General features: G+C 47.8%; 1 protein-coding gene across 1 annotated transcript in view; it reads left to right on the top strand.

Moving 5' to 3' along the window:
• Positions 1–12137, top strand: part of LOC144822877 (solute carrier family 13 member 1-like) — a 701886-nt gene that overhangs the window by 36017 nt on the left and 653732 nt on the right. The window contains exon 2 of the mRNA XM_078680852.1: positions 359–487. Within this exon, the coding sequence (XP_078536978.1) occupies positions 359–487 (129 nt within the window). The remainder of the gene's footprint in view (positions 1–358; positions 488–12137) is intronic.

The following is a 12137-nucleotide window of genomic DNA, read 5'->3' as shown; positions in this document are numbered from 1 at the left end:
TTTACCTAGCTACCCCCAGGGTCAAGGACTTAAGTGGAGTAGTTGGTGTTCAGTTTTTGACCCAACAAAAAGGTAAGCCCGAAGACCACAGAGGTAAAATACTCCCACTGTCACAATTTTCCCCAACGCCCCCGAATAGCTCCCACTACAGTATAATTGTTTTATTCATACATCAGTCATGTGCTGTGCTCTTTCATTCACATACCCCCCAGATCAACATTACACAAGAGGTTCTGTTCACTGAGATCCTGATTTATTCGCCTTTCTCATTGCTTTTTAAAACTATGCAGAAGTCTTTAAGGGCCTAAAATGTGACACATCTTTTATGCCATTTAAATTGTTCACTGATTTCTTTCAGGAAGCAGCATGTGCCTACATTCTCATGGTTACAGCCGCTTTATGGATCTCCGAAGCGATACCTCTTGGTGCTGCAGCGATGGTCCCAGCCTTTCTTTTCCCTTTGTTTGGCATCATGAAGTCGAGCGAGGTAAATATCTTTAAGAGTTAAATGGTCCTATTATACTATTGGACAACCTCAAATATTCCATTCAATTCCTATGAGCTCTATACCTCCTAATGGGGATTTTGGGTGAGGGTGCACTTAAAAAATGTTAAATATAAAGTATAACAAAATAGCAAAAAGTTTGTAAAGAAATGTTACACTCTATAAAAATATTTCATTGAGTTTTTTCATACTCGGCAATCTGCTCCAGAGCATAAATAATCAACAAAGTAAAATTTTATCTTCGATTACACATTTAAGTTCCTGTACACATGTATTATTTGTTACATATTTCAAATCATGCCTTTCACTGTTCACACACTTCGTTATTGGTAGGTGAGCACGAATTTTGCATCACAATTATCGTGCTGTTTCAAAGACACAACAGACCCAAGAGCACACACAACTATGGCAAGGTATCATGCTAGTTTCCACAGCCGTCACTGGAATGCACTTATTAATTATCATTTGACGCAGTTAAAGGTAGGCAGCTCTCCCTTACCCGAAGGAGAGTTTCCAACAGCTCCTTCCTTCTGGGATATTGAGATCGAAGGGCAAGTTCCTGCTGACTGTTCATGTAAGAAGCGGGTTAGAGATGACAGAAATACTTTTCCTGTAACGCAGCAAAAATCGTGAACAGCTTACATGAAGTTATATTGAAAAAAATAGCAATCTTCGTTATTTTACTTTTTTAATGGGCTTCTTTAGTGACTTGTGAATCACTATTGTGAGTAACCCAGAAAGGGTCTTTATTGTCTAATAATCAAAATTCAGGCTCAGCAGGCTATAGAAGAGAGTAGAGTATTAGCCTACATGGCGGTGGGTCCATTAGGGGCGTTGCCCCACTAGCCACCGTCGTCACGTCACACATTTAATTAGATATGGTAATGTGAGAAGAATCAAAAATAAATTATGTTATCCTAAGCGCACTCACAGTCTAATGAGAGCCAGCTGTACCGGGACAACAAGCCCCAGAATCGGACATTGCGGAAGGGTGGGGGCGGGGCTGGGGGAGAGACTGACAGCGCAGCCAGCTGAGCAGAAATAGCGCAGCAGGCAGCACTGTGTGTGCGCATTTTGGACTAGTCATTTTTTACGAGTGGCCCACGCATGCGCACACACAGTAGTCCCTTCCCTCCTCCTCCTCTCCTGTAGCTCGCAAACAGGCAGGGACCCGGTCTCAAATGGGCAGTTTTAACCCTGCTCTTTATCCAATCCTGATTCAGAAAAGGGGGTGGTGATGAACAGAGTGTCTGAATTAAGCAGACCACTCAGAGTATACTCAGATGTGAGTCCCTTGCTCATTGCACCATCAGGATTCAAGCAAGCCGGGCCGACGACGGCTGAAATGCCAGAAACCGGTCCCCGGAAGCTTGTTTCCTTCCCAGTGTAAGAATTGGCTTGGTAGTTTGGTTTGCCCTGTTCCAATCATGCACTGGGACAGGAACAGACTAATTTGCATATAGCCGGGTTCTGAACTGGGATGGTGCAGTGAGCTAAAAAACGGTGTTGGATCTAGCCCTGATCTCTTGACTGGGTGAGAGTATTCTGCTTAATTCAGAAACTCTGTCCATCACCACCCCTTGTTGTTAAATATTTTGTCCACCCTAAGCGTGGAAGGGTATACTCAGATGTGAGTCCCTTGCTCATTGCACCATCAGGATTCAAGCAAGCCGGGCCGACGACGGCTGAAATGCCAGAAACCGGTCCCCGGAAGCTTGTTTCCTTCCCAGTGTAAGAATTGGCTTGGTAGTTTGGTTTGCCCTGTTCCCATCATGCACTGGGACAGGAACAGACTAATTTGCATATAGCCGGGTTCTGAACTGGGATGGTGCAGTGAGCTAAAAAACGGTGTTGGATCTAGCCCTGATCTCTTGACTGGGTGAGAGTATTCTGCTTAATTCAGAAACTCTGTCCATCACCACCCCTTGTTGTTAAATATTTTGTCCACCCTAAGCGTGGTAGGGTATACTCAGATGTGAGTCCCTTGCTCATTGCACCATCAGGATTCAAGCAAGCCGGGCCGACGACGGCTGAAATGCCAGAAACCGGTCCCCGGAAGCTTGTTTCCTTCCCAGTGTAAGAATTGGCTTGGTAGTTTGGTTTGCCCTGTTCCCATCATGCACTGGGACAGGAACAGACTAATTTGCATATAGCCGGGTTCTGAACTGGGATGGTGCAGTGAGCTAAAAAACGGTGTTGGATCTAGCCCTGATCTCTTGACTGGGTGAGAGTATTCTGCTTAATTCAGAAACTCTGTCCATCACCACCCCTTGTTGTTAAATATTTTGTCCACCCTAAGCGTGGAAGGGTATACTCAGATGTGAGTCCCTTGCTCATTGCACCATCAGGATTCAAGCAAGCCGGGCCGACGACGGCTGAAATGCCAGAAACCGGTCCCCGGAAGCTTGTTTCCTTCCCAGTGTAAGAATTGGCTTGGTAGTTTGGTTTGCCCTGTTCCCATCATGCACTGGGACAGGAACAGACTAATTTGCATATAGCCGGGTTCTGAACTGGGATGGTGCAGTGAGCTAAAAAACGGTGTTGGATCTAGCCCTGATCTCTTGACTAGGTGAGAGTATTCTGCTTAATTCAGAAACTCTGTCCATCACCACCCCTTGTTGTTAAATATTTTGTCCACCCTAAGCGTGGAAGGGTATACTCAGATGTGAGTCCCTTGCTCATTGCACCATCAGGATTCAAGCAAGCCGGGCCGACGACGGCTGAAATGCCAGAAACCGGTCCCCGGAAGCTTGTTTCCTTCCCAGTGTAAGAATTGGCTTGGTAGTTTGGTTTGCCCTGTTCCCATCATGCACTGGGACAGTAACAGACTAATTTGCATATAGCCGGGTTCTGAACTGGGATGGTGCAGTGAGCTAAAAAACGGTGTTGGATCTAGCCCTGATCTCTTGACTGGGTGAGAGTATTCTGCTTAATTCAGAAACTCTGTCCATCACCACCCCTTGTTGTTAAATATTTTGTCCACCCTAAGCGTGGTAGGGTATACTCAGATGTGAGTCCCTTGCTCATTGCACCATCAGGATTCAAGCAAGCCGGGCCGACGACGGCTGAAATGCCAGAAACCGGTCCCCGGAAGCTTGTTTCCTTCCCAGTGTAAGAATTGGCTTGGTAGTTTGGTTTGCCCTGTTCCCATCATGTACTGGGACAGGAACAGACTAATTTGCATATAGCCGGGTTCTGAACTGGGATGGTGCAGTGAGCTAAAAAACGGTGTTGGATCTAGCCCTGATCTCTTGACTGGGTGAGAGTATTCTGCTTAATTCAGAAACTCTGTCCATCACCACCCCTTGTTGTTAAATATTTTGTCCACCCTAAGCGTGGAAGGGTATACTCAGATGTGAGTCCCTTGCTCATTGCACCATCAGGATTCAAGCAAGCCGGGCCGACGACGGCTGAAATGCCAGAAACCGGTCCCCGGAAGCTTGTTTCCTTCCCAGTGTAAGAATTGGCTTGGTAGTTTGGTTTGCCCTGTTAGAATCATGCACTGGGACAGGAACAGACTAATTTGCATATAGCCGGGTTCTGAACTGGGATGGTGCAGTGAGCTAAAAAACGGTGTTGGATCTAGCCCTGATAACTTGACTGGGTGAGAGTATTCTGCTTAATTCAGAAACTCTGTCCATCACCACCCCTTGTTGTTAAATATTTTGTCCACCCTAAGCGTGGAAGGGTATACTCAGATGTGAGTCCCTTGCTCATTGCACCATCAGGATTCAAGCAAGCCGGGCCGACGACGGCTGAAATGCCAGAAACCGGTCCCCGGAAGCTTGTTTCCTTCCCAGTGTAAGAATTGGCTTGGTAGTTTGGTTTGCCCTGTTCCCATCATGCACTGGGACAGGAACAGACTAATTTGCATATAGCCGGGTTCTGAACTGGGATGGTGCAGTGAGCTAAAAAACGGTGTTGGATCTAGCCCTGATCTCTTGACTGGGTGAGAGTATTCTGCTTAATTCAGAAACTCTGTCCATCACCACCCCTGGTTGTTAAATATTTTGTCCACCCTAAGCGTAGAAGGGTATACTCAGATGTGAGTCCCTTGCTCATTGCACCATCAGGATTCAAGCAAGCCGGGCCGACGACGGCTGAAATGCCAGAAACCGGTCCCCGGAAGCTTGTTTCCTTCCCAGTGTAAGAATTGGCTTGGTAGTTTGGTTTGCCCTGTTCCCATCATGCACTGGGACAGGAACAGACTAATTTGCATATAGCCGGGTTCTGAACTGGGATGGTGCAGTGAGCTAAAAAACGGTGTTGGATCTAGCCCTGATCTCTTGACTGGGTGAGAGTATTCTGCTTAATTCAGAAACTCTGTCCATCACCACCCCTTGTTGTTAAATATTTTGTCCACCCTAAGCGTGGTAGGGTATACTCAGATGTGAGTCCCTTGCTCATTGCACCATCAGGATTCAAGCAAGCCGGGCCGACGACGGCTGAAATGCCAGAAACCGGTCCCCGGAAGCTTGTTTCCTTCCCAGTGTAAGAATTGGCTTGGTAGTTTGGTTTGCCCTGTTCCCATCATGCACTGGGACAGGAACAGACTAATTTGCATATAGCCGGGTTCTGAACTGGGATGGTGCAGTGAGCTAAAAAACGGTGTTGGATCTAGCCCTGATCTCTTGACTGGGTGAGAGTATTCTGCTTAATTCAGAAACTCTGTCCATCACCACCCCTTGTTGTTAAATATTTTGTCCACCCTAAGCGTGGAAGGGTATACTCAGATGTGAGTCCCTTGCTCATTGCACCATCAGGATTCAAGCAAGCCGGGCCGACGACGGCTGAAATGCCAGAAACCGGTCCCCGGAAGCTTGTTTCCTTCCCAGTGTAAGAATTGGCTTGGTAGTTTGGTTTGCCCTGTTCCCATCATGCACTGGGACAGGAACAGACTAATTTGCATATAGCCGGGTTCTGAACTGGGATGGTGCAGTGAGCTAAAAAACGGTGTTGGATCTAGCCCTGATCTCTTGACTGGGTGAGAGTATTCTGCTTAATTCAGAAACTCTGTCCATCACCACCCCTTGTTGTTAAATATTTTGTCCACCCTAAGCGTGGAAGGGTATACTCAGATGTGAGTCCCTTGCTCATTGCACCATCAGGATTCAAGAAAGCCGGGCCGACGACGGCTGAAATGCCAGAAACCGGTCCCCGGAAGCTTGTTTCCTTCCCAGTGTAAGAATTGGCTTGGTAGTTTGGTTTGCCCTGTTCCCATCATGCACTGGGACAGGAACAGACTAATTTGCATATAGCCGGGTTCTGAACTGGGATGGTGCAGTGAGCTAAAAAACGGTGTTGGATCTAGCCCTGATCTCTTGACTGGGTGAGAGTATTCTGCTTAATTCAGAAACTCTGTCCATCACCACCCCTTGTTGTTAAATATTTTGTCCACCCTAAGCGTGGTAGGGTATACTCAGATGTGAGTCCCTTGCTCATTGCACCATCAGGATTCAAGCAAGCCGGGCCGACGACGGCTGAAATAACAGAAACCGGTCCCCGGAAGCTTGTTTCCTTCCCAGTGTAAGAATTGGCTTGGTAGTTTGGTTTGCCCTGTTCCCATCATGCACTGGGACAGGAACAGACTAATTTGCATATAGCCGGGTTCTGAACTGGGATGGTGCAGTGAGCTAAAAAACGGTGTTGGATCTAGCCCTGATCTCTTGACTGGGTGAGAGTATTCTGCTTAATTCAGAAACTCTGTCCATCACCACCCCTTGTTGTTAAATATTTTGTCCACCCTAAGCGTGGAAGGGTATACTCAGATGTGAGTCCCTTGCTCATTGCACCATCAGGATTCAAGCAAGCCGGGCCGACGACGGCTGAAATGCCAGAAACCGGTCCCCGGAAGCTTGTTTCCTTCCCAGTGTAAGAATTGGCTTGGTAGTTTGGTTTGCCCTGTTCGAATCATGCACTGGGATAGGAACAGACTAATTTGCATATAGCCGGGTTCTGAACTGGGATGGTGCAGTGAGCTAAAAAACGGTGTTGGATCTAGCCCTGATAACTTGACTGGGTGAGAGTATTCTGCTTAATTCAGAAACTCTGTCCATCACCACCCCTTGTTGTTAAATATTTTGTCCACCCTAAGCGTGGAAGGGTATACTCAGATGTGAGTCCCTTGCTCATTGCACCATCAGGATTCAAGCAAGCCGGGCCGACGACGGCTGAAATGCCAGAAACCGGTCCCCGGAAGCTTGTTTCCTTCCCAGTGTAAGAATTGGCTTGGTAGTTTGGTTTGCCCTGTTCCCATCATGCACTAGGACAGGAACAGACTAATTTGCATATAGCCGGGTTCTGAACTGGGATGGTGCAGTGAGCTAAAAAACGGTGTTGGATCTAGCCCTGATCTCTTGACTGGGTGAGAGTATTCTGCTTAATTCAGAAACTCTGTCCATCACCACCCCTGGTTGTTAAATATTTTGTCCACCCTAAGCGTGGAAGGGTATACTCAGATGTGAGTCCCTTGCTCATTGCACCATCAGGATTCAAGCAAGCCGGGCCGACGACGGCTGAAATGCCAGAAACCGGTCCCCGGAAGCTTGTTTCCTTCCCAGTGTAAGAATTGGCTTGGTAGTTTGGTTTGCCCTGTTCCCATCATGCACTGGGACAGGAACAGACTAATTTGCATATAGCCGGGTTCTGAACTGGGATGGTGCAGTGAGCTAAAAAACGGTGTTGGATCTAGCCCTGATCTCTTGACTGGGTGAGAGTATTCTGCTTAATTCAGAAACTCTGTCCATCACCACCCCTTGTTGTTAAATATTTTGTCCACCCTAAGCGTGGAAGGGTATACTCAGATGTGAGTCCCTTGCTCATTGCACCATCAGGATTCAAGCAAGCCGGGCCGACGACGGCTGAAATGCCAGAAACCGGTCCCCGGAAGCTTGTTTCCTTCCCAGTGTAAGAATTGGCTTGGTAGTTTGGTTTGCCCTGTTCCCATCATGCACTGGGACAGGAACAGACTAATTTGCATATAGCCGGGTTCTGAACTGGGATGGTGCAGTGAGCTAAAAAACGGTGTTGGATCTAGCCCTGATCTCTTGACTGGGTGAGAGTATTCTGCTTAATTCAGAAACTCTGTCCATCACCACCCCTTGTTGTTAAATATTTTGTCCACCCTAAGCGTGGTAGGGTATACTCAGATGTGAGTCCCTTGCTCATTGCACCATCAGGATTCAAGCAAGCCGGGCCGACGACGGCTGAAATGCCAGAAACCGGTCCCCGGAAGCTTGTTTCCTTCCCAGTGTAAGAATTGGCTTGGTAGTTTGGTTTGCCCTGTTCCCATCATGCACTGGGACAGGAACAGACTAATTTGCATATAGCCGGGTTCTGAACTGGGATGGTGCAGTGAGCTAAAAAACGGTGTTGGATCTAGCCCTGATCTCTTGACTGGGTGAGAGTATTCTGCTTAATTCAGAAACTCTGTCCATCACCACCCCTTGTTGTTAAATATTTTGTCCACCCTAAGCGTGGAAGGGTATACTCAGATGTGAGTCCCTTGCTCATTGCACCATCAGGATTCAAGCAAGCCGGGCCGACGACGGCTGAAATGCCAGAAACCGGTCCCCGGAAGCTTGTTTCCTTCCCAGTGTAAGAATTGGCTTGGTAGTTTGGTTTGCCCTGTTCGAATCATGCACTGGGATAGGAACAGACTAATTTGCATATAGCCGGGTTCTGAACTGGGATGGTGCAGTGAGCTAAAAAACGGTGTTGGATCTAGCCCTGATAACTTGACTGGGTGAGAGTATTCTGCTTAATTCAGAAACTCTGTCCATCACCACCCCTTGTTGTTAAATATTTTGTCCACCCTAAGCGTGGAAGGGTATACTCAGATGTGAGTCCCTTGCTCATTGCACCATCAGGATTCAAGCAAGCCGGGCCGACGACGGCTGAAATGCCAGAAACCGGTCCCGGAAGCTTGTTTCCTTCCCAGTGTAAGAATTGGCTTGGTAGTTTGGTTTGCCCTGTTCCCATCATGCACTGGGACAGGAACAGACTAATTTGCATATAGCCGGGTTCTGAACTGGGATGGTGCAGTGAGCTAAAAAACGGTGTTGGATCTAGCCCTGATCTCTTGACTGGGTGAGAGTATTCTGCTTAATTCAGAAACTCTGTCCATCACCACCCCTGGTTGTTAAATATTTTGTCCACCCTAAGCGTGGAAGGGTATACTCAGATGTGAGTCCCTTGCTCATTGCACCATCAGGATTCAAGCAAGCCGGGCCGACGACGGCTGAAATGCCAGAAACCGGTCCCCGGAAGCTTGTTTCCTTCCCAGTGTAAGAATTGGCTTGGTAGTTTGGTTTGCCCTGTTCCCATCATGCACTGGGACAGGAACAGACTAATTTGCATATAGCCGGGTTCTGAACTGGGATGGTGCAGTGAGCTAAAAAACGGTGTTGGATCTAGCCCTGATCTCTTGACTGGGTGAGAGTATTCTGCTTAATTCAGAAACTCTGTCCATCACCACCCCTTGTTGTTAAATATTTTGTCCACCCTAAGCGTGGAAGGGTATACTCAGATGTGAGTCCCTTGCTCATTGCACCATCAGGATTCAAGCAAGCCGGGCCGACGACGGCTGAAATGCCAGAAACCGGTCCCCGGAAGCTTGTTTCCTTCCCAGTGTAAGAATTGGCTTGGTAGTTTGGTTTGCCCTGTTCCCATCATGCACTGGGACAGGAACGGACTAATTTGCATATAGCCGGGTTCTGAACTGGGATGGTGCAGTGAGCTAAAAAACGGTGTTGGATCTAGCCCTGATCTCTTGACTGGGTGAGAGTATTCTGCTTAATTCAGAAACTCTGTCCATCACCACCCCTTGTTGTTAAATATTCTGTCCACCCTAAGCGTGGAAGGGTATACTCAGATGTGAGTCCCTTGCTCATTGCACCATCAGGATTCAAGCAAGCCGGGCCAACGACGGCTGAAATGCCAGAAACCGGTCCCCGGAAGCTTGTTTCCTTCCCAGTGTAAGAATTGGCTTGGTAGTTTGGTTTGCCCTGTTCCCATCATGCACTGGGACAGGAACAGACTAATTTGCATATAGCCGGGTTCTGAACTGGGATGGTGCAGTGAGCTAAAAAACGGTGTTGGATCTAGCCCTGATCTCTTGACTGGGTGAGAGTATTCTGCTTAATTCAGAAACTCTGTCCATCACCACCCCTTGTTGTTAAATATTTTGTCCACCCTAAGCGTGGTAGGGTATACTCAGATGTGAGTCCCTTGCTCATTGCACCATCAGGATTCAAGCAAGCCGGGCCGACGACGGCTGAAATGCCAGAAACCGGTCCCCGGAAGCTTGTTTCCTTCCCAGTGTAAGAATTGGCTTGGTAGTTTGGTTTGCCCTGTTCCCATCATGCACTGGGACAGGAACAGACTAATTTGCATATAGCCGGGTTCTGAACTGGGATGGTGCAGTGAGCTAAAAAACGGTGTTGGATCTAGCCCTGATCTCTTGACTGGGTGAGAGTATTCTGCTTAATTCAGAAACTCTGTCCATCACCACCCCTTGTTGTTAAATATTTTGTCCACCCTAAGCGTGGAAGGGTATACTCAGATGTGAGTCCCTTGCTCATTGCACCATCAGGATTCAAGCAAGCCGGGCCAACGACGGCTGAAATGCCAGAAACCGGTCCCCGGAAGCTTGTTTCCTTCCCAGTGTAAGAATTGGCTTGGTAGTTTGGTTTGCCCTGTTCCCATCATGCACTGGGACAGGAACAGACTAATTTGCATATAGCCGGGTTCTGAACTGGGATGGTGCAGTGAGCTAAAAAACGGTGTTGGATCTAGCCCTGATCTCTTGACTGGGTGAGAGTATTCTGCTTAATTCAGAAACTCTGTCCATCACCACCCCTTGTTGTTAAATATTTTGTCCACCCTAAGCGTGGAAGGGTATACTCAGATGTGAGTCCCTTGCTCATTGCACCATCAGGATTCAAGCAAGCCGGGCCGACGACGGCTGAAATGCCAGAAACCGGTCCCCGGAAGCTTGTTTCCTTCCCAGTGTAAGAATTGGCTTGGTAGTTTGGTTTGCCCTGTTCCCATCATGCACTGGGACAGGAACAGACTAATTTGCATATAGCCGGGTTCTGAACTGGGATGGTGCAGTGAGCTCAAAAACGGTGTTGGATCTAGCCCTGATCTCTTGACTGGGTGAGAGTATTCTGCTTAATTCAGAAACTCTGTCTATCACCACCCCTTGTTGTTAAATATTTTGTCCACCCTAAGCGTGGAAGGGTATACTCAGATGTGAGTCCCTTGCTCATTGCACCATCAGGATTCAAGCAAGCCTTGCCGACGACGGCTGAAATGCCAGAAACCGGTCCCCGGAAGCTTATTTCCTTCCCAGTGTAAGAATTGGCTTGGTAGTTTGGTTTGCCCTGTTCCCATCATGCACTGGGACAGGAACAGACTAATTTGCATATAGCCGGGTTCTGAACTGGGATGGTGCAGTGAGCTAAAAAACGGTGTTGGATCTAGCCCTGATCTCTTGACTGGGTGAGAGTATTCTGCTTAATTCAGAAACTCTGTCCATCACCACCCCTTGTTGTTAAATATTTTGTCCACCCTAAGCGTGGAAGGGTATACTCAGATGTGAGTCCCTTGCTCATTGCACCATCAGGATTCAAGCAAGCCAGGCCGACGACGGCTGAAATGCCAGAAACCGGTCCACGGAAGCTTGTTTCCTTCCCAGTGTAAGAATTGGCTTGGTAGTTTGGTTTGCCCTGTTCCCATCATGCACTGGGACAGGAACAGACTAATTTGCATATAGCCGGGTTCTGAACTGGGATGGTGCAGTGAGCTAAAAAACGGTGTTGGATCTAGCCCTGATCTCTTGACTGGGTGAGAGTATTCTGCTTAATTCAGAAACTCTGTCCATCACCACCCCTTGTTGTTAAATATTTTGTCCACCCTAAGCGTGGAAGGGTATACTCAGATGTGAGTCCCTTGCTCATTGCACCATCAGGATTCAAGCAAGCCGGGCCGACGACGGCTGAAATGCTAGAAACCGGTCCCCGGAAGCTTGTTTCCTTCCCGGTGTAAGAATTGGCTTGGTAGTTTGGTTTGCCCTGTTTCCATCATGCACTGGGACAGGAACAGACTAATTTGCATATAGCCGGGTTCTGAACTGGGATGGTGCAGTGAGCTAAAAAACGGTTTTGGATCTAGCCCTGATCTCTTGACTGGGTGAGAGTATTCTGCTTAATTCAGAAACTCTGTCCATCAACCACCCCTTGTTGTTAAATATTTTGTCCACCCTAAGCGTGGTAGGGTATACTCAGATGTGAGTCTCTTGCTCATTGCACCATCAGGATTCAAGCAAGCCGGGCCGACGATGGCTGAAATACCAGAAACCGGTCCCCGGAAGCTTGTTTCCTTCCCAGTGTAAGAATTGGCTTGGTAGTTTGGTTTGCCCTGTTCCCATCATGCACTGGGACAGGAACAGACTAATTTGCATATAGCCGGGTTCTGAACTGGGATGGTGCAGTGAGCTAAAAAACGGTGTTGGATCTAGCCCTGATCTCTTGACTGGGTGAGAGTATTCTGCTTAATTCAGAAACTCTGTCCATCACCACCCCTTGTTGTTAAATATTTTGTCCACCCTAAGCGTGGAAGGGTATACTCA

This window comes from Lissotriton helveticus, chromosome 3_1 (genome assembly GCF_964261635.1).
Source record: "Lissotriton helveticus chromosome 3_1, aLisHel1.1, whole genome shotgun sequence".
Classification (NCBI taxonomy): domain Eukaryota; kingdom Metazoa; phylum Chordata; class Amphibia; order Caudata; family Salamandridae; genus Lissotriton; species Lissotriton helveticus.
The sequence above is the reverse complement of the archived record's forward strand: the minus strand, read 5'-3'. Positions and strand labels throughout refer to the sequence as shown.